The sequence below is a fragment of the Oratosquilla oratoria genome, chromosome 11, assembly GCF_046742065.1.
Source record: "Oratosquilla oratoria isolate Oo_2021 chromosome 11, ASM4674206v1, whole genome shotgun sequence".
In the NCBI taxonomy this organism is placed as follows: domain Eukaryota; kingdom Metazoa; phylum Arthropoda; class Malacostraca; order Stomatopoda; family Squillidae; genus Oratosquilla; species Oratosquilla oratoria.
In genome coordinates, this window is record NC_134787.1 from 70,325,133 (window position 1) to 70,349,278 (window position 24,146).

The window sequence follows — 24,146 nt, forward strand, 5'->3', positions numbered from 1 at the left end:
CATGGCAGCATCTTTGTAAGCTGTTTGAAGCACGATAACTGTTTTGGCTGCCGCTTTCCTTAGCAAAAAACAGAATTTCATGGCAGCACTTTGCTTCCTTTTGTCCATCTTAAGAATAGATGAAATGGCATAAAGCACTTCAAAACAATGGTGAACCATGGGACCTATGTCTTTCCAATACGACCCCAGTGAGCAGACTGATGCCTAATGGTTGTCTCATGTAGCAACTAGTGGCAGAAACCTGAACAATATATTATGGGTTTGTCCCACAGAAAACAATTTTGGTTACTTTTGGGTACCTCCTCGTATGTGATCAACATGCAGAAGGTGAAGGAGAATAGGTGCTGGTATGTTACTCTCCTTAACGGAAAAAAAAAAGGATACAGGGATATTAGTGTTGTGAAAGAGTGGGCATTGGGCCTGTTCCAGAGACCAAATACCATTCCCTTTGGTTAGGAATGCTCTTCTGTAGTGCCTGTGGCACTCTGTCCTCCTTCCATTGCATCACTGTTACCTGTTGAAGGCACTTATTAGAATATTCAATCTTGAGATCAGCAATATTATTTACATGGTTTTACCATTATGTCTGCATGTATAATATTATTCATATTTTTTAGTTGAGTTGACAAACTTTGTTTTACTGGCAGATCATCAATACTGGAGTCAAAGTTTTGGTGCGAAGTGACAACAAGGGAGCCAAGTGTGACTTCAGATTAGCCCAAGAGGTAAGGGGACTATGGGAAAAGTGGTTTTATTCTGTCTGTCATCATTCAGTTATATTCACCTTATAGTACAGCGGATAACCATAACAATTGTGCAAATTATGACTAAAGCATGCATTTTTTACTAGTGTTAGTACATCCCATAAGGTTCATTTTAAGATCGGGAGGTAAGTCAGATTTGACCTCTGAGGACCGTGAGAGGTCAATGACCTCTCGCGGTCCTCAGAGGTCAAATCTGACTTCATGACTGAATGACACACTATTCAAATCCCTAAGGCTGTTTTGTTTGAAGAGTGGGAACAAAACCGATTGCATGATATGGTGAACCTCATTGACAAACACCCAGATGTTGGGAAAAAGGATTGTGGTACTCCCCAAGGTAGGCGTAGCTCCTCTTGGGGATCGGTGCCTCCTGCGTAGAGCCGGTGGCCAGGGGTGGTTGCTGCCGTTTGGCCCCCAACTCTTGGGGTTGGGGGGTGGTCCTACGACGTAGACGCTGCAGCTCCAAACCGAAAAAAGACCCAACAATCCCAACATCGCACCGCCCAATCACACTTCTCTGCACCCCCTCCAAAGTCATTGAACGCCTAATACTTAAACTTGTCACACCACATATTCCCCTTGCTGACTCACAACACGGTTTTAGGCCACTACACTCCACAAACACCCTTCTGACAAACCTCACACAAAGAATTTTAGATGGCATCAATTCAGATAGGCCCCACCAAAGAACACTTCTTATAACATTAGACATTAGTAAAGCTTTTGATGCTATCCCCCGCCACAACCTAACAAATAAAATATATAACACAGACATGCACAATAATACCAAAAGATGGCTGGCCAATTATCTGGCAGGTGGGAATGCTTACGTGTCATATAATGGCCAATCATCGCACATCAGAAACATTAAGAACGGAGTACCACAGGGCTCAGTTCTATCCCCCACACTATTTAGTCTATACATGCATGACTTACCCACACCAGACACCTCAGAAATACAAATCTCTTCCTACGCAGACGACATAACAATCACATGCACACATCGTAACACAGACAAAGCTGCAGAAATAATCCAGCCATACCTTGACACACTCAACACATGGTTCATCACAAACAGACTCAAAATAGCTCCAACCAAATCTACAGCAACACTTCTCACCAACTGGACAATAGAACACAAATACATACCTCATCTCTACATCAACAACACTCTAATACCACACACAAACACACTGAAAATTCTTGGTGTAACATACGATACATCCATGTCTTTCAAACAACACATCACAAACATAAAAAACAAATGCACACCCAGACTTAACGCACTTAAGTCAATCACTGGAACAACATTTGGACAAAACAAAGAAACTAATATAACAATATACAAACAATGCATACGCTCAGTGTTGAATTATGCGAGTCCTGCATGGGCTCCTAATCTCAGTGAGACACACCACAACACCCTTCAAATCATACAAAACAAAGCCCTAAAAACAATTACAGGCTGCACAAATACAACACCTACAGACCATTTACACCATGAAACAAAAGTCCTCAAAGTCGAGGACCACCTCGACATGAGAGGCACACAAACACTTGCCGCAGCCACCACAAACACATTACACCCGCTACACTACATAGCAGAACACCCACACACACCAAGAAACATTAAAACAACACCCAAAGACCTTTATCATGCACAGATACTCTCTTCTCTTCCTCCACAACCACCAAATACCAGCCTCCGGAAACATATTCATAATCATATCACTCACCACTCCATTAACACACTGAAAGACAACACACTGCTGCATGCCAGACCCCCTGATATCCACCCTTCTGAATCCTCTCTCCCACGAAAGGACAGAGTCCACTTGGCCAGACTGCGGTGCGGTCACCACCCAGCACTTCTAAGCTACCAGAAGAGGCTGGATGACCGCATTGTGAACAGCTGCCCAGGATGTAACACTTCACCCCATACCATACAACACATAATGGAAGACTGCATTATACACAATCATGCACGCAAACAACACAACATACGCTCTATAAAGGATTTGTGGGAAAACCCAGTTTCGGCTATGGCATTCCTTGGGGAGACGGGACTGCTCGGACAGACAGTCTAGGGAACGACAACAACAACAACAACAACACCCAGATGTCCTGACAGACTTCAAGTCTGGGAAGTTTGTGGTACACAAGACCAGCAACAAGTTCTCTGCCATGGCAATTGACCAATGTCATGAGCAGAACATCGCGTTGGTCAAAGGGTCTGGTGGAGCTATTGGACTGACAGGAAACCCTGGGGCACTCAGACGCTGGATGGTGGCAGGGCCAGAAATAGCCAGGATCACGACAGAGTTTGAAGAGATGGCGGTAAGAGGACATAGCGGTGCTCACGACAGTGGGCATCTTCATCATGACCAGAAACCTGGAGTGCAAGCAGCCTATATGAATGATGTCAGAGCACTTATAGCAGTGTTTCAAGATATGGGAAATCCCTTCCTAGAGAACACTCAAGATCTACTGGTCCTTGACATGAGAGACATCATGGAAACCCCAGTGGCAGAAACTGTGAGGAAGATTGAGTCGCTTGGTGAGGAGCAATACACAAAAGTTTGTTCAAGAAAGACTGGAACTATGCATGAAGCCAGTTACAGACAGACTGCCCCAGAACAAGTTGCCACTCTTCAGTCGGCCACATACCAAAATGCAGTCAAAGCAGCAGATGCAACTGGCTGCAGTGAAGAGTGACTGTAGTCTCTTCTCGAGGCTGTATATTGCATGTCAAACATGTGATGGCGATCTTGACCAGTTCTTCTGCCACGAGAACCAGGCAGCCCCACCTGCATTATCAAACAACACCTCCCAAACACCTCACAAACACCTCCCTAACACCTCCCAAACACCTCCCAAACACCCCACAAACAACACCTCACAAACATAAAAAACAAATGCACACCTAGACTTAACGCACTTAAGTCAATCACTGGAACAACATTTGGACAAAACAAAGAAACTAATATAACAATATACAAACAATGTATACGCTCAGTGATGAATTATGCGAGTCCTGCATGGGCTCCTAATCTCAGTGAGACACACCACAACACCCTTCAAATCATACAAAACAAAGCCCTAAAAACAATTACAGGCTGCACAAATACATCACCTACAGACCATTTACACCATGAAACAAAAGTCCTCAAAGTCAAGGAACACCTCGACATGAGAGGCACACAAACACTTGCTGCAGCCACCACAAACACATCACACCCGTTACACTACATAGCAGAACACCCACACACACCAAGAAACATTAAAACTACACCCAAAGACCTTTATTACACAAAGATACTCTCTTCTCTTCCTCCACAACCACCAAATACCAGCCTCCGGAAACATATTCATAATCATATCACTCACCGCTCCATTAACACACTGAAAGACAACACACTGCTGCATGCCAGACCCCCTGATATCCACCCTTCTGAATCCTCTCTCCCACGTAAGGACAGAGTCCACTTGGCCAGACTGCGATGCGGTCACCACCCAGCACTTCTAAGCTACCAGAGGAGGCTGGACGACCGTGTTGTGAACAGCTGCCCAGGATGTAACACTTCACCCCATACCATACAACACATAATGGAAGACTGCATTATACACAATCATGCACGCAAACAACACAACATACACTCTATAAAGGATTTGTGGGAAAACCCAGTCTCGGCTGTGGCCTTCCTTGGGGAGACGGGACTGCTCGGACAGACAGTCTAGGGAACGACAACAACAACAACAACAACAACAACAGGAGGAAAAATGCGCCCTGCAGTCAAAGCAGATCTACTACACTGCCTGAAACCAGACCAACCAGAAATCACAAGCGCACCTGGGGTTGATGCCACAATCCTTGACGGAGCAGCTATTGTTCAAATGCTCAATCCTGTAGCGGCCAAGACCTTTCAAGAATATGGGAACATAGTCTTTGCACCTTACATCTCCACTCAACTAGGAAAGGTCCACAGACTGGACCTCGTCTGGGATGTATATCTACCTGACAGCCTGAAAGGCACGACCAGAGAGAAGAGGGGCAAGGGCGTCAGGAAGAGAATGGCTCCCTCTACCATCATGCCTAAGGACTGGAAGCCCTTCCTTCGTGTTGATCAAAACAAGACTGAGCTCTTTGGTTTCCTGTCACGAGAAGTCATTCGTCTTCCAATAGCTGATGGCAAGGAAATGTATGCAACATGTGGAACTGAAGTCCTATGCTCTCCTGCCGAGTCCGACTTGACCAGCCTCGCACCATGTTTACACGAGGAGGCAACACTCGCATGCTGCTACATGTGGCAGATGCTGTGCAGAAGGGAATGAGGAAGGTGGCCATACGCACTGTGGATACTGATGTTGTGGTACTGGCTGTGGCTTCTTTCAACAACATCAATCCTGATGAGCTGTGGATAGCTCTTGGTACTGGATCCAGCTTCCGGTACATAGCTGTTCACGAACTGGCTGCCTCCATGAACCCAAGACAATGTGCTACTCTCCCCATCTTCCATGCCCTCACAGGGTGCGACACTGTGTCTTCATTCACTGGCAGAGGGAAGAAGACTGCGTGGGAGATTTGGAAAGTATTCCCAGAGGTGACTGATGCCTTTGAAGAACTCTTACGCATGCCAAGTGATGTTAGTGACGAGTCAATGTCACTGCTGGAGCGCTTCATAGTGCTGATGTATGACCGCACCAGTGACATCATGAAAGTCAACGATGCTAGGAAAGAGCTCTTCGCACACAAGTCTAGGGCTCTAGAAAACATTCCCCCAACGCAGGCAGCACTCCACCAGCACATCAAGCGTGCATCTCTCCAGGGCAACCGCTGGAACCAAACTCTGGTCCTGAATCCTGAGTTACCAAGCCCATCTGACTGGGGTCGGAAAAATGAGGACTCTGGGTGGCAGCCTCTTTGGACGACACTTCCAGAGGCATCAAAATCTTGCCACGAACTGATCCACTGCGGCTGCAAGAAGGGATGTACCGGCCGCTGCAAGTGCACCAAGGCTGCACTCAAGTGCACTGCATTATGTGCATGTTCGGGAGACTGTTAGTTAAATGTGTACTATACATTTGACTGAGGTCACTACCATCACTGTACTTTAAGTTTATATATATCTTTTGTGCAATGCGCATTGAAAATTAAATTTACACAGATTATCTTACAGCACGATGTCATGCAGGCTGTTCTGAACACCACAATAACCTAAATGTATATTTCAATACATTTGTTTTCTGAGGTCATTGATTTCATTTTATGTCCAGAAAAAAAATTGTGTTAGTACCAGCCACCACAAAAGTTATGATTTTTTAAACTTTGAATCCTTACGGGTTTTTTGTTTAAAGAGTGGGAACAAAACAGATTGCACCATTGGATTCAGCGTGGAATTTGCTATAAAGTTATGGAGAGCAATTCGCTAATTTTGAATATTTTGTATTCTTTATTTATGATAAACTAGAAAAATCCTTAATTTTCCAGATTTTTTTTAGAAAAACTTTTTTATAAAATTCAAAAAAACAAATTCGAGAAAAAACTCTATACTTTTATAGCGAATTTGACGCTGAATCCAATGGTGCAATCGGTTTTGTTCCCACTCTTCAAACAAAAAAGCCGTACGGATTTGAATAGTGTGTCATTCAGTCATTAAGTCAGATTTGACCTCTGCGGACCGCGGAGGTCATTGAGCTCTCACGGTCCTCAGAGGTCAAATCTGACTTACCTCCCGATCTTAAAATGAACCTTATGGTATCTACTAACACTGGTAGAAATTTCATGCTTTAGTCATAATTTGCACAATTGTTAGGATATGAAAGATTATCCGCTACACTATTAAGAAAGTCTCAGACCTGGTTGATTCATCATGCCTCTGCCAAGATTTATAGCTTCTTGTATTTTATTTTTGATGTGTGCAAGCTATTTTGATAGTATTGATTTTTAGAACATTTATTTGGGGTACTGTAAGGTACTGTACCTAACCTTCACATTTTTCATCCCATCCCTCCTTGTAACTACTTTGATATTTCCCAAGAACTTCATCTCTAACATGTTAAGGTTCTTCGTTTCTGCTTGACCTTCTCATTTCTCACACTGTTCTCATAACAACTACCATACTTTTCAAATACTTCATCACAAATATGCTAATGCTCTTCCTTCAAATTCCAAGTCTGTTGCACACAGTGCCATGGGCACAATCACTCCCTTGTACAACCTTCTCTCTGCAGTCTGGAGAGACCATCCAGCCTTGCTATGCTACCAGAACAGACTGGATGACGGCATGGGAGATAACTGTCCAGGATGCAACACTTTATCCCATACTATACAGCATATTATGGAAGACTGTATTGTAATCATGCATGCCAGCCACACAATATACACTCTAGAAAGGATTTGTGGGAAAACCCCTTTCCAGCCGTGACATTACTCAGGGAGACAGGACTGCTTGGCCAGACAGTCTGGGGAACAACAACAATAACCTTCATTTTGTATTCATTTTCCGCCCTAGATATTTATTTGCTTCCTTTATTCAGTAGTTCACCTAAGCCTCTATTTCTCCATTCAGTGCCCCAGTACTTAACTCTCCACTTCCTCCATTCTACCTTCATCGTCACTTTTTATACATCTCATCACCTTAGTTTTGCTCACATTTACTTTCACCTGTCTCCTCATACAATATCTCAAACACTGCCACCAGATGCATTAGTCTATACTCAGACTCAGCCACAAGCTAATTGTCATCCACAACAAATGGCTCACTTCCCACTTCCCTCTCTTCCTCACCAACTCCAAAACCCATTGTAGCACTCTTGCATTTAATTCCTCTTCTTTGCTCTAGAGTCGGTAACTCCACTTTAGTCAATCTGTCCTTATATGACAATTTTGCAAGTGCAGGTGCCATTTTTGTTGCTGCTCTCTGGATTCTTTCTATTTTCTTTATATTCTTTTTAGTACTGGGTGACCACAATGTCACCGCATATTCTAGTCTAGGTCTTATCAGTGTGACCAATATTTTTTTAGTCATTTCTTCGTCCAAATATGTAAATGCCACTTTTATTGATCTTAGCAAATTGTAGGATTCTCCGACAATTTTGTTTATCTGTTCTCTCCCGTCCTTCCTCAACAGACATTCCTCTCTTCCCCAAAGCCCCTTTTACCCCGTCCATCCATCTCATCCTTGGTTGCCTCCTCATGTTCATTCCTTCCACACCTGTTTTACTAGTCTTTCTTCACTCATTCTTTCCATGTGTCCAAACCATCCCAATACTCTTTCATCCACCCTATCTCCCAACTCCCTTTCCACCCCTGTTCTCCTCACCTCCTCATTTCTCACTCTATCCAGCCTAGTAACCCCTATCATACTTCTCAGACACCTCATCTCAGACCCATTCAAACCCCTCCTCTCTTCCTCTCTTATGTTCCATGTTTCTGCCTCATACAGTGCTGTTGGTACAATCACTCCTTCGTACAATCTCCTCTTAGCATCCATTCCCAAATGTCTATTTTTTTATTACACTTTTTAATCCACCAAGACATTTACTTGCTTTTCTCAAACTGCATTCTACCTCCACTCCCACTCCTCCCTTTCCTGCTACATTCACCCCCAATTATCTAAAACTATCCACTTCCTCTAGTTTCTCCTCCTAAACACTCACTTCCAGTCTGCTGCTACTTTCACCCCTTGTACAACTCATCACTTTACTTTTACCCATATTTATCTTCAACTTCCTTCTTTCACACACTTTCCCAAACTCTGTCACCAACTTCCTCAATCCCTCCTCTGATCTAAAAATCATCCATTTTTCTTCCACTTGTGTTTCTTGTAAAAAAATTTCCAGTTTGCTATAAGAAAAAAATCAGAAGTTTTTCAAAGTCCATTTTGTTGTACATCAATCTTCTTTTTCTTTGTTATTCATTTCTTTTTATATATATTTCCTCCTTTAGTTCTAACTCGAGTAGTATGTGGTCACTTTGCAATTGGTGTTTTGTATCAATTTTGTCTACTAATTCAGGTTTTGATGTAAATAATAAATCTAGTCTTCATGGTTTTTCATTATTTCTAAATCTAGTGTTTTCTTTTACCCATTGTATCATTGTATATTCTATAGTCATGTCGAGTAATATATTTCCCCATTGATCATCACCTTTCACTCTCATCTCTTCCCAAAATATTTCTTTGCAATTAAAGTCTCCCATGATTACTGCTTTGTTTCCATCCTTTAGCATCTTGTTTAATGAAGATTTCGTATTCTGTAACATGGAATAATCTCTATCTCTTCAAGCCCTTGTTTTTGGGGTCACGTAAATCACTGCAAACTTTCTGCTTTTCATGTTGCTATCATAACTCATATTGAGATCATCTCTACCCTGTTCTCTTCATATGTAACTTTCGTCACAATTCAATTTTTCTTAACCAGGAGTATGACTCCACCTTGTTTCTCCTTATTTCTAAGCCAGTGATTTTATAATTCATGACCACCACTGGTACTAGTGGACCCCTTAATTTTGTCTCCACAATTCCCATTACTTTTTTTTTTTTTTTTTTTTTCTTTATACAATTTTTTGTCTCATATCTAATACTCATACTCTCCAATAGAACTGTGTTGTCTTAGTCTCTGTTCTTTTCTCATTTTTTTTTATTTTTTTTTTTTTTTAAGCTTTGTTTCTTAATGTCTTAATTTTTTCTCTTTCCTCATCATTCATGCCTCTTTTTATGCATATATATTTATAGTTTTCGTTACATGCTAATTTTCTTATTCTTGCTAAGATTTCTTCTGCCATTTGTGACCTTAATTTAATCTTTATTGGTCAACATTTTCCTTTTCCTTCTTCATATTTACCAATTCTGTGCACTTCCTCTATTTCCTTTTCTGTTTCTTGTTCTTTATCTTGTACTACTTTTATAACATTTCTTGCCAATTCTTTGTCCTCAATCTCTCAGGAACCAATTTGGGATATATTTTTCCTTTAGACCATATATTACTACACACTTTTTTTTTTGTCTACTGAATCTCTAAGTTTTCTTTGTCTTTAATTACCTTAATAACAGCATTTTCGGCTCTGTCCTGCATTTGCTGATGAACAATTTTTATTTTTTTTTATTTGTCTTTTTTCCAATTATTTCTGAGCTGTTGCAAATTGTCTTTTCTTATGGTTTTTCCTGGTTCCATGGCCATTGCTTTTATCCATTCATCCACCTGTTTCCTTATGGTCTCATTATTTGTGTTTTCATTATTTTTCAATCTCTCATTTTCACTTTTTACCTTGGCCAATTCTTTTATTAGGGCACTTAACTCATCTTTTATTTCTGTGTTTACTTTTTTTTAAGTCATTTACTTCCTTGTTTACATCTTTGTTCATCTTCTGTAGATTGTCAGTTTCCTGCCTCCACAAATTGCTCCTATTTCTCATACCCCTCTCTATGTCCATAACTCTACTAAAGAGCTTGTTTATGTACCCACTAAATCCAGAGAAATGACCCTCATCGCCATTATCAAGTAGAAACCTTTTTGTGCCTATTGGTGATCTTAAACCTATGGTTTTTGCTTCGCTCTTGCACAGGTAGGTGGCTCTGGGTACACATTTACATTGTAACATAACAGACTTCCATTGTGTGGTTTCTCTGGCCCATCCTCACTTTCTTCCATTTCACTTCAATTTCACACTATTTATGTTGTAAATTAATCACTCTGGATATCCACGAGCACTCCCCTGTCCATATATCAAACTCTAGGTTTTCTATAATTGTATCACTGTTAAGATTTTTTTTTTATATATATATTTCAGGAGTGCCAATATATATGTGTTGTCACTATGACAAAGATGTTTGAGCCAAGGTGCCTGAGAAAAATGATAGGGGTTACTAGGTTGGATAGAGTGAGAAATGAGGTGAGGAGGAGAATGAGGGTGGAAAGGGAGTTGGGAGATAGGGTTGATGAAAGAGTATTGGGATGGTTTGGACACATGGAAAGGAGTGAAGAAAGAGTAGTAAAAGAAATGTGGAAGGTAGAGGTAGGAGTGAACAGGAGGGGGCAACCAAGGATGAGATGAATGGATGTGGTAAAAGGGGCATTGGGAAAGAGAGGAATGTCTGTTGAGGAAGGATGGGAGAAGACAGAAGATGGGGTGAATAGAGAATGGTTGTGTGTGGATGATGCTGTGATGCATGAAAAGGAGTGGGTAGGGAAAGGGGTGAAAGAGTATGTGTGAAAAATAAATTGATGCAGCCTGACGGGATTTCTCCCCATCTCCATTTCTGCATGAGGGGATGGAGAGGGGGGGGGGGATTGCTGATTTAATGAAGAAGCCTTGCTGTGGATGTGCTGTGTCTTGCGACACTGCTTCTGATCTAGGGCAGTGGACAAGATGTAAGGATGACCTGTAACCCAGGAGGAGCCAAGATAAGAGGGAAGGAGGGGGGTGAATGGGAGTGAAGTATATGGGGATGGAATAGGTGGGAGTGGATTTTATGCCTTTGTTTTTTGGGTAGCTCCCTCCTAAGGGGGAAAAGTCTTTGGTGTATGTATGTACATATATGCAGTGCTTGTCACGGCATTATGTTGGGCTAGCACTGCGACATAATGCTGTGACGAAAAACAATGGCCTGCCATACAGGGGGGTCTGCTTCTGTCATAGAATTATGCCGGGTCCCAGCCCTTAGCACAACGTCACTGCCTCCCAACAAACACCACATACAGACTCAGTGCCCACGTGGCTGCTGTGGTGAGAGGAAGTGTTGTGCCTTTGTTCTCTCATTTGCCCCATCTTTTGTTTCGGTTTCCGTTGGTTTCTGGTCTATCTTGGTGACTATGGGTAAGAAGAAGTCATTAATGCCTGTAATTATAGCTCAGATCATAGGGCTTTACAAAGCTGGGCTTCAGACAAGAGAAATAGTGGTGAATGTTGGTGTGAGTGAGCAATATATGAGAAACTGGGTGAAGCATTTCAAGGCTAACGGTGGTGACGAGTTACTGTCTGCTAAACCTTGGCCTGGCCCCTTGAAGAAGACATCTGTATGTAATTTGTGCTCAGAAAGCAGCTAGAGAGTACAGCTACCATAAATGCTAGAGAATTGAAAAAAAAAAAAAAAAAGTTTGTCTGCATTCTAAGGTGTCCATAAGAACAGTCAGCAGGCGGGTGGCCGAGCTGGGCTACAGTAGCCACCAGCAGGTTAAGAAACCTATCCTTACCAAGTGGCAGAAGAAACATAGGCTGGATTTTGCACTTAGATATCGTAATTGGACTCCTCAACAGTGGTCTGAGGTACTTTGAAGTGATGAAGCCACCTTCACTGTCACCTGTAACCATGGTGGACATGTGTACTGGGCCAGAGGTAGCAACCCACTAGACCCACAGTACACCTGTGGGACCACCAAACACCCAGACTGGCTCATGGTTTGGGGGTGTTTCACTGTTCAGTGTTGGTGAATTTATAGTGCTCTCCCAAAAACCAGTATATAAACCAATATAATTATCTGGAGGTGTTGTGTGACAATTTACCTGATACATTTGACAAGTGTGGGGCTACAGTTTTTATGCAGGATGGTGCACTGTGCCACACTGCCAGATCTGTAGTTGGGTGGCTTAAGGACTGTGATGTGAGCTTCTTTAATGACTAGCTAGGCATTTCCCCTGACCTGAACCCCTTTGAAAACCTATGGTCAATAGTGTAGTGAAGTGTGATTGGCAAGGATATTAGTTCTATTTCATGGCTTGAGTCTGCTGTACATGAGACATGGATTAATATACCTCCCCAGACCCTCAGGAATTTGTGTGAGAGTCTTCCTAAATGGATGAGGGATGTGGTGAAGTGTAAGGGAGGCAGCACCAAGTATTAGAACCTTGGCAAGTGGTACTCCCCCAGGTAGGTGTAGCTCCTCCTTGGGGATCGGTGCCATCTGCGTAGAGCTGATGGCCAGGGGTGGTTGCTGCTGATTGGCCCCCAACTGATTGGCCCCAAACAACACAACATACACTCTATAAAGGATTTGTGGGAAAACCCAGTTTCGGCTATGGCCTTCCTTGGGGAGACGGGACTGCTCGGACAGACAGTCTAGGGAACGACAACAACCTTGGCAAGTGTGCAAATATATTTTTATGGTATGTATTTACCTAGTTGTATTTTACGGGCCTGGAGCTATGCTTGTTATGACCCGTTTTTGTATCTCTCTACATCTAGTTTGCTTTTGAATCTGTGTATATTTCTGGCACTGTTTCACTGTTCAATTTGTGTGGGAAGCTGTTCTTTTTCAGGTCTCTTCTATAGCTGGCTTTCTTTAGTTTCTTTGCATGTCCTCTTGTTTCTCTTTTGTCCCATTTTAATAGGTCATCCCTATCAAGAACTTCCATTCCTTTCATAATTCTAAAGATGGTCAACAAATCACCTCTCTCCCTTCTCTGTTCTAGTGTTATCAGTTGTAATTTCTCCAATCTTTGTTCATATGTTAAATTTGATAGTGTAGGTGCCATCTTGGTCGCTGCTCTCTGGATTCTTTCTAATTTTTTGATGTTTTTCTTTGTGATAGGTGCCCACAATGATGCAGCATATTCTAGTTTCGGTCTTATTATGTGTTTGTGTTTAGTGTGTGGGGGGCTGTCATAATGCCATGACAAGCACTGTAATGTATGTATACAATATACATATATAATACATATATACATATATACATGTATATATATATATATATATATATATATATATATATACACACATGTGTGTATGTATATATATATATATATATATATATATATATATATATATATATATATATGTGTGTATATATATATATATATAGTTATACACTTATAAATATACATATAGTAAATGATAGTTATGTATTGAAGCTAATATATATATATATATATATATGTATGTATGTATGTATAGTACTAAACCTTCTAATGTCCCTCAAGTTTCTTAGGTATTTCTACTATTGTACACCAGATGTTTGGCTATTGTATGACTAAGCTTTCTAATGTCTCCTCAGGGCTGTCAGGTATTTCTACCATTGCATACCCAGCGAAAGATTGAGGTAAAGAAGGAAGATCTGATTGTGATGCTTCTTAACAATGACATGGAATTACCTCCAGAAATTTCAACACTTCATGCTGATACACAGAGGGCCTGTGCTTTATTAGGTTGGTATTAAATTAGAGCAGGACAAAGGCATTTTTGTATGGTTTATAGCATTGTATTGTGCTTGATTTTTTCCCATATACATGAGTAAATTCTGTAGTCATGATGCACTTATAATGAAATATTAGATTTTAGTATACATAATTTTTTCTCACACTTCTGCCTTACCAGAAAAATCTGATCCATGTGACACCTACTTTTCCTAAACCCACACTGTTCCTCACCATTTATTCCCTCTGTTCCTCTACTAATCCTCTCAAAACCCTACCATATGCCTTCCCAAATACACTCAACAAATTGATCCCTCTAAAACTACTACACTCACATTTGTCCCCTTTTCTCTTGTTAAGCAGAACTATGCAGGCTCTCCTCCAGTCCTCTGGCACTCTACCCTTCATTAGACACACATTAAATAACCTCACTAGCCAGTCCACAATTACTGTACCTCCCTTCTCCAGACACTCTGCATAAGACCCATCTAACCCAAATACTTTACCTGCTCTCATCATTTGCAAAAGTACTTGCACCTTATTTTTTCTTATTTTTCCTCTATTTTCCTCTCCCATCACCATCATTTTCTAAGCACCTCCCACTGCTACCACCAATCCCTCTCTATCTTCCACATTCAACAACTCTCTAAAATACTCTGCCAGTTTTCCCCTTACTGTCTCCTTTTTTTTGTTAACATCTGTCCATCTGCTCCTTTTACCTTTTCTTCTCTACATGATTTGCCTCTCCTTCCTCTCTTAACTTCCTTCCAAAACATCTTTTTATTACTTTCAAATTTTTCTGTCATACTCCTCCCCATTTTACATATGTTCTGCTTTTTGCCTCCTTTATCATGTACCTCTCATATGTTTCTCTTGTCCTACTTTGCAACTAGTGCATGAATACTCTCCTCTTCTACACCCTCTTCACTTCATCCCGCCACTCATTACCCTTCCTTCTATTACCTCCCATCTCCTCCTTGTTTCACAAACCATCTTTGCACACCTTGTCACTCCTTCCTTGAAACACCCCCATTCCTCCTCCACTTCTATCTGTACTTTATCCTTCACCACCCACAATTATCTCAGCTTCCTGTACTTCTGCTCCTTTTCCTTCTCATATAAACACTTTACTCTAAATACCTCTCCCTTTTCCTTTTTCTCCATCTATCCTCCACTCTCATCTTACCTTCCACCAAAAAATGATCAGGTATGCCCCCACTCTCTCCCCTAAGAATATGGACATCCAGAACTCTTCCCACTCTTCTCCTGGATACCACTACATAGTCCATTAATGCCTTATCAACCACCCATCCATCCATCCACCACACTCTCCCATGTGTACTTGAGCTTGATTTTTTTCCCTAAACAATGTGTTAGCTTTCATCAACTCCCTTTTGAAACACAGTTCCACCATTAACTCTCCACTATGAGTTTTACCTGGCATTCCACACTTTCCAGCCGCTATAGGTTCACCCCCTATGCTAGCATTAAAATCTCCCAAAACCACTACATTGACATTCCTCTCAAAACCCTCTAAGTACTCATTTAAATCTATCCAAAAATCTTTCCTTTCCTCTACACTCTTCTCACTACCAGGCCTATATGTGCTTACAAAGACCCACAACTCCCTTCCCAGTTTTACCTTCATCCACATTAACCTTGAAGAAACCTCCACTTCACCACATGTTTACCTCCAATCTTGGTCTTATCACACTGATAAGAACAAGCTTGGAGTGCACTGTGACACTATGGACACCCAGCACAAAAAAGAATATAAAGAAATTAGAAAGAATCCAAAGAGCAATTACAAAGATGGCACCAACACTGTCAAAATTGACATACAAAGATTGTCCAAACTGGAACTACCAACCCTGGAACAAAGAAGAGAAAGATATCTACTGGCCATTTACAGAATTATGAAAGCGATGGAAGTCCTTGACAAAGAAGACTTATTAAAGTGGATGTCTGGAACAAATTGGATGAAACAATAGTCTGTGCAAAAACCATACAAGAATTTAAGAACAAACAAGATGCGGAAAGATACAAAGACAGGTCACTATGAGCATAGCTCCCCTTCCCATATAATACAACTAGGTAAATACTTAATAGTAGAGCCACTTCTTCCCTCCCTCATCCTCTCCTTACTCCCAATGCCCTCCCCACTACTCTCCCAAGCTCAAAATCGCTCCACTCTTTCAATTTAGATTCACTTAATGCCAACACATCCATTTTACTTCTCACAAACATACTGCCTATCTCTTCCCTTTTACTCCCATCTGTACCACAGCCACACATATTAAAAAACCCAAACCTCAGGGTTCTATTTGGAAAACTCCCAGACCCTCTTATGCCTTGACTTCTCTTAGGAATGTACCTTTTAGGGTTACAGAGGGCAGGACACTTAGTCCCATTACTTTGTCCCATTTTAGCCACCTTTACAACCCGAATGGGAAGACTCGGTGGCAGTATTCTTTCTTACCCCTACCACAGGGAACAAAGGCAAAAATGGAAATATCTACTCAAAGAAGTGGTACAGGACAGTATATAAATAGGGAGAGAGAGCACAATGGAGGGACAATTGCAGTACAATAAAGTAGCATAATATCTCGGAGTAAAGATTTCCACTAACATAGACAAAATGTTTTGTGGCTCTGGTCTGTAGGGCTACCCTATACTGTATAGTCCCTAAAGTATTAGTTGCATGCTACAGTGCAACTTATACTGCATAATGACATACAGTTCATACCCCAGATAGGTATGTGAGAAAGCTTTTCCAAAAGGTAAAGATGTTTTTTGGGCCTTTATGTATTTGGAAAAGGCTTATGATAGGGTAGACAGAAAGACACTGTGGGATGTATTGCAGTCATATGGGATTTGAGGAAAGCTGTTAAGAACAGTCAAGAGTTTTTACAAGAGTAGTAGAACCTGTATTAGAATTGGCAATGGAGAGAGCTAGTAGTGTGAAGTAAAGGTGGGACTTTGACAGGGATGTGTCATATTGCCATGGGTGTTCAGTGTGTACGTGGATGGGGTGATGTGGGAGGTAAAGGTGAGGGTTATGGATGGGAGACTGGAGATGATTAAAGAAAATGGAGAAGAGGAGATGAGCCAGTTGTTGTTTGTTGATGACACTGTACTTGTGGCAGGGTCAAACGAGGGACTGAAGGAAACTAGGATGGTATGCAATAGGAGAAAGTTGAAGGTAAATATAAATACATACCTACATATACCAAAGGCTTTCTTCCTCTTATCATGGGAGGTAGCCAAAAAGAAAAAGGCATAGAAACCACCCCAACCCATTCCATCCCCTACATACTCCACTACCCTCTTCCCTCCCTCTTATCTTGGCACCTCTTACATGACAGGTCATCCCTGCATCTTGCCCACTACCCTGGATCAGAAGCAGTGTCGCTAGACACAACACATCCACAGCAAGGCCGCTTCATTAATTTGGCAACCCCCCCTCTCCATCCCCTCATGTAGAAAAGGGGAAGACAGGGAGAAATCCCTTCAGGCTGCGTCATTTTATTTCCCATACATACTCCCTCACCCCCCATCCCCCACCCACTCTCCCTCATGCATCACAGCATCATCCATACACAACCATTCTCCATTCAACCCTATCTTCTGTCCTCTCCTACCCCTCCTCAACAGACATTCCCCTCTTTCCCAATACCCCTTTTACCCCATCCATCCATCTCATCTTAGGTCGCCCCCTCATATTCACTCCTTCCACCTCAGCCTTCCACACCTCTTTTACTAATCTTTCTTCACTCATTCTTTCCATGTGGCCAAACCATCCCAATACTCTTTCATCCACCCTATCACCCAACTCCCTTTTCACCCCTGTTCTCCTCCTCACCTCCTCATTTCTCACTCTATCTAGCCTAGTAACCCCTATCATATTTCTCAGGCATTTCATCTCAGAAGATATAGAAATGGCAGATATTATGAACAAACATTTCAAATCTGTATTCACCAAAGAGGAAAAAAAATCTACAAAAATGTGATCAAAGAATTGAAGTAAGATTTCCTCCATTGAAGAAATTAGATATTACTCAGAATGAAATAAGGAATCAAATATTAAAGCTTGGCCTGGACGGAGTTGCAAACTGGATACTGAAGGAATGTATTGACGAACTAACAGGAAAAATATACAAAATAATTGAATGTTCACTCAAAGAAGGAAATCTACCAGGAGACTGGAAAAATGCCAATATATAAAGGGGGAAATAAGGAAGACCCAACAAATTATAGACCAGTGTCCCTAATGAGTACAATAGTTAAAATTTGTGAATCATTAAAGATAGATGGACAAAATATCTGGAGGAGAATAATATACTGAACCTGAGGCAATTTGGATTTAGAGAAGGAAGATCATGTATCACTAATTTAATTTGTTTCTATTCAAGATTGATAGATATATTGCAAGAAAGAGATGGCTGGGCAGACTGTGTATTCCTGAACTTACAAATGGCATTTGATAAGTTACCGCACAGAAAATTATTATATAAACTGGAAACAATAGGAGGCATACATGGAAAAGTATTGAATTGGATGGAGGACTTCCTACAAGGAAGAAAAATGAGAGTGGTGTTCAGAGACAAATATTCAAAATGGGAAGAAATGAGACATGGAAGAAGACAATGATAGTTACATGAACTGCTTTGCAGATGACGCAAAATTATATTAAAGAGAATAAACTCTGAAATAGACTGTGACTCATTACAGAGTGATCTGAACAAAGTCTCAGTAGAGCAAGAGATGGGAGGTAGAATTCAAAATTAAGAAGTGCAGTATAATTGCATATGGAAAAAGCAAGAAGAGAATATCAGGACAGTATGAAATTGATGGAAAAGAAGTAAAGAAAGTAAATTCTGAAAGGGACCTAGGAGTAATCATCACCAAAGGCATGTCGCCAGATAAACATATAAATAAAATAGTCGGAGAAACATACAATTTGTTGAGATCAATAAAGGTGGCCTTTAAATACCTGGATAAGGAAATGATAAGAAAATATTACAAACACTGATAAGGCCAAAACTGGAATATGCAGTGCTGATATGGTCACCCAGTACAAAAAAGAATATAAGAAAATTAGAAAGAATACCAAGAGCAACGACAAAGATGCCCCCCACACTTTCAAACCTGACATATGAACAAAGACAGGCCGAACTGGAATTGCCAACCCTGGAACAAAGAACAGAACAAGGGGACCTACTAACCATCTACAGAATTATGAAAAGTAAAGAATGCCTTGATAGAGAGGACCTATTAAAGTTGGACATAGGAAAAACAAGAGGACATGCAATGAAACTCAAAAAAGATAACTACAAAAGAGTTATAGATATATGGAACAAATTGGATGAAAAAATAGTGTGTGCAAACACAATACAAGAATTTAAGAACAAACTTGATCTTGTGAGATACAAAAACGGGTCACCACGAGCATAGCTCCCCTTCCTGTATAATACTAGGTAAATACATTCAAACTCCTCTCTTATGTTCCATGTTTCTGCCCCGTACAGTGCTGTCAACACAATCACTCCTTCGTACAATATCCTCTTAGCATCCATTCCCAAATATCTATTTTTCATTACACTTTTTAATCCCCCAAGGCATTTACTTGCTTCTCCCAATCTACACTCTACCTCCACTCCCTTTCCCTCCACATTCGCACCCAAGTATCTAAAACTATCCACTTCTTCCAGTCTCTCTCCCTTAATACTCACTTCCAGTTTCCTGCCACTTTCTCCTCTTGTACATCTCATCACCTTACTTTTACCCATATTTATCTTCAACTAATTTCTTTCGCACACCTCCCCAAGCTCTGTCACTAACTTCCTCAATCCCTCCTCTGAACCTGCTACAAGCGCAGTGTCATCAGCAAACAACTGGCTTATCTCCCACTTTTCACCAATCCTTGACCCACTACCCTTGCATTCACCCCCACCCATTCCACCTCATGCATCACAGCATCATCCATATACAACCATTCTCTGTTCACCTCTGTCTTCTGTCCTTTCCCATTCTTCCTCAACAGACATTCCCCCCTTCCCCAAAGCCCCTTTTACCCCATCCATCCGTCTCATCCTAGCTTGCTCCCTCGTGTTCTTTCCCTCCACATCTGCCTTCCATACCTTTTTTACTAGTCTTTCTTAACTCATTCTTTCCACGTGTCCAAACCATCCCAATACTCTTTCATCCACCCTATCTCCCAACTCCCTTACCACCTCCATTCTCGTCCTCACCTCCACATTTCTTACTCTATCCAGCCTAGTAACCCCTATTATACTTCTCAGACACCTCATCTCAAACACAGAAATGGCAGAAGTCATGATCAGACATTTCAGGTCTGTTTTTACAATTGAGAGCTCACAAATTTGGGAAGATGGACAAGAAAGACCCCTTAAAATAAAATAAATAAAGGTAACACAGAAAGGAATAAGAAACCAAATAAAAAACCTAGATGTTAGGGAATTGCATGGACCAGATGAAATTGCAAATTGGATACTGAAAGAGGGTATAGATGAACTGATGGACAAATAGACTTTTCACTCAAAGAAGGAAAGGTACCACAAGAATGGAAAGATGCATATTACCAATGTATAAAGGAGGAAACAAAGAAGATCCTACAAACTTCAGACCGGTATCCCTTACAAGCCCAGTAGCAAAAATATTGGAAAAAGTTATCAAAAACAAATGGATCAAACACTTGGAAGAGAATGAAATATTAAACCCTAAACAATTTGGCTTTAAAAGTGGAAGATCGTGTACCACAAACTTAATATGCTTTTACTCGAGATTGAGATGATACAAGAAAGAGGTGGCTGGGCAGATTGCGCCTTCTTGGACTTGCAGAAGGCTTTTGACAAAGTACCACATAAAAAGTTAATAAGAAAAATTGAAGCGGCCTTGCTGTGGATGTGCTGTGTCTTGCGACAATGCTTCTGACCCAGGGCAGTGGACAAGGTGCAGGGATGACCCGTCATCTAGGAGGTGCTAAGATGGGAGGGAGGGTGGAGGGGTGTGGAGTGTTTTCAGGGATGGAATGGGTGGGAATGATTTTATGCCTTTTCCTTTTTGGCTACCTCCCTAGTAAGGGGGAAAAAGCCTTGGTATATGTAAGAAAAATTGAAATAATAGGAGGAATACAAGGTAAACTACTGGAATAGATGAAGGATTTCTTAAGTGGGAGAAAAATGAGTGGTACTTACACTTACAGACAAAAATTCGAACTGGGAAGTTGTTAAGAGTGGTGTCCCGTAAGGCTCTGTATTAGCTCCTTTAATGTTTGCCATATATATAAACGATATGGATGAGAGAGTGAATTGTTACATGAACTTCTTTGCTGACGATGCCAAATTACTCAAGAGAGTAAGCACAGAAGAAGACTGCACATCGCTACAAGAAGACCTGGACAAAATATGGGAATGTAGTCAGAGGAGTGAAATGAACTTTAACATTAAGAAATGTAGCATAATAGAATTTGGAAAAAGCAAAAATAGAATATCGGGTCAATATAAAATTGGAAACAAGGAAGTCAAAAAAGTTGATTCAGAAAGGGACCTGGGAGTGATTATCTCAAGTGACTTGACACCTGATAAACATGTCAATATTATTAATATGATTTTTTTTTTTTGCATCCGACCTAGATATGGATCAAAAGGTCTCCTGTTGGTATGCTCCGCCTTTGTAATCCTTTGTAAATTATTAAGATCAATGAAAGTGGCCTTCGACTACATTGATGAAGAAATGGTAAAGAAAATAGTGGTTACACTAACAAGACCTAAACTAGAGTATGCTGCTACACTATGGGCACATAAGAAAATTAGAAAGAATTCAGAGAGCAGCGACAAAAATTGCACCTACACTATCGAATTTGACATACGAACAAAGATTGGAGAAATTACATCTATCAACACTGGAACAGAGAAGAGAAAGATGTGATTTGTTGACCATTGACAGAATTATGAAAGGGATGGATATTCTTGATAGAGATGACTTATTAAAATGGGACAGAAGAGAAACAAGAGGACACAAAAAGAAGCTAAAGAAGGACAGTTTCAGAAGAGATTTGAAAAAGAATAGCTTCCCACATAGAGTGATTGATGGAGAAACTGTGAGTGCCAAAACTATACAAGATTTTAAGAATAAACTGGATGTGTTCGGAGTGATAAGAAAACAGGTCACCATGAGCATAGCTCTTGTCCCGTACAACTAGGTAAATACATTCAAACTCCAAATAATGTGTTATTCCAACATAAATCATTATACAACCATCATATTGATTGGTCTAAGGCAACAATTTTAGCTAAAGGAAAAAGCTTGCAAGAAAGAAATATAATAGAATCTTGCTTAATATCAGGCACGTTTGACAAAAATATAAACTTAAGCTATGGCCATTTTAAATGTGATAAATTGATAACCCAAATGGTCACCGCGATCTTTCCACCAGATTGACCCTTATGTGTTGGTCAGGTCGATAGGGGTAAGGTCATCCCACTTCCTCACATTGTATTGTCTCCCCCCTTCCCCCGCTATGGTTGCCACCTGATACTTATATTTAAACCCTACTCTGTATCTCTGTCATTTAGTCTGAAGATGTAATATATGAAAGTACTTACTGTCTACAAGTTTCCTTCTCCTGTGGTTATTTTGCATTTTTGTATCACGGTGATGTGATTGCTTGCATATATATATATATATATATATATATATATATATATATATATATATATATATATATATATATATATATATTTTGTATGGCAGGTTACTTTGTCAGTTGCCATGCTTGTGTGTGCACTGGTGGTATAATAGAAAGTAAGCTGGTTTCACATTCACTTAGTTGTGGGTTAAGATCTTACAGTTTTCTTTGATTCCTAATAGTGACTGTTATCTGCCCCAACACCTAAAGCACAGGGCAAAGGTGACAGCCTCAGCTGCAGTCATGTACATCACTAACTACCATGACCATTTTTTCTGGTGGGGCTTTCTTGTTGAATCCTTCCAGCACTTGTTGGGAGATGTTTGCTAGCAGTATGGTGTTGGAGTGTCCCTTTTTTGAATCCATGTTGGGTAGTTCTTGATAAAAGTCTGTATAGATGGTATGCATATTTTCTACACTGTGTGCAAAGCTCAATAGCAGTGTGGTACATACATTTTATTTATATAGAGAATTTCAGTTAAGAATATGAATAAGATTTGTAACTTGATTGATTGATTATATAGAGAATTTCAGTTAAGAATGTGATTAAGATTTGTAACTTGATTCATCCAGGAGGTGCCAAGATAAGAGGGAGGGAGGAGGGTGGAGGGTAGTGGAATATATAGGAAATGGAATGGGTGGGAGTGGTTTCTATGCCTTTTTCTTTTTGGCTACCCCCCATGTAGTGGGAAAAAGCCTTTGGTATATGTATATATGTAACTTGATTCCTGTATTTACAGAGACTGGAAGTGCTGCTTTCACATACAGGGAAGGAGACATCAGTATAGATCTTGTTGGGTGGAAAGGCAACAAATCAGTCCGAGCTTATGTTGCACGAAATGAGAGAATGCATCACTTACGTCTACTGGGAGCAGATGCATCTAAGTATGAAAAAAACAAGTTTCAGTTGCAAAAATTGACAAAGAATGGAAAAATGGAAATAGATGATGGAGTGGAAGCACCTGAAGAAAAGGCAGAAGATAAGGATGGAGATGAAGATGAAATGTTGGATGGAAATGATAAGAAAACACAAAACACTATTAAAGAAAAGGAAAATGAGTATTTTGAAGACACTGAGAGTATAGAAAATACCACCCAGGGAAATTGATAATGGTTGTTTAAGTGGAGTTTGACGGTCTTAGGGCTTAATGTCTTGGAATGAATTTTTTTTTTTCCTCCAAAATAATTAATCTTTTTTTATTTTTTATTTTCAAGAGCTGATGATTTTTATATGTTAGTGTAAGATTTGTACCTATGAGTGGTCTACTTCTTGTGCTAATGTTAAAATCCTCATTAAGCCAGTGAAGCAGACTAAAGTATTACATTTATAAAATTACTCAGAATTTTTAATATCCTATATATACCAAAGGGGATGGCAAAATTAAAACATATAAACAAATGAAGCCCATTTAGTTACCCCTCCTATTTCAGTGCTTTGTGGATGAAGGGTCATCCTTTCCTCCCAACCATCCTGCTTAGGTCAGAAGCAATGCAATGAGGTAGAGCTTTTTCACAAGGTCTGAGAGCCTGAGCTGGTTTACCT

The 24,146-nt window shown here is 40.5% G+C and overlaps 1 protein-coding gene across 1 annotated transcript in view; it reads left to right on the forward strand.

The window, feature by feature from the left end:
• Nsun2 (tRNA (cytosine(34)-C(5))-methyltransferase Nsun2) overlaps positions 1–23,939 on the forward strand; it is a 61,090-nt gene extending 37,151 nt beyond the window's left edge. Inside the window, exons 5-7 of the mRNA XM_076193129.1 lie at positions 648–725; positions 13,755–13,905; positions 23,344–23,939. Coding sequence (XP_076049244.1) covers positions 648–725; positions 13,755–13,905; positions 23,344–23,711 — 597 coding nt within the window. The 3' untranslated portion in view covers positions 23,712–23,939. The remainder of the gene's footprint in view (positions 1–647; positions 726–13,754; positions 13,906–23,343) is intronic.
• Positions 23,940–24,146: the final 207 nt, after the last annotated feature.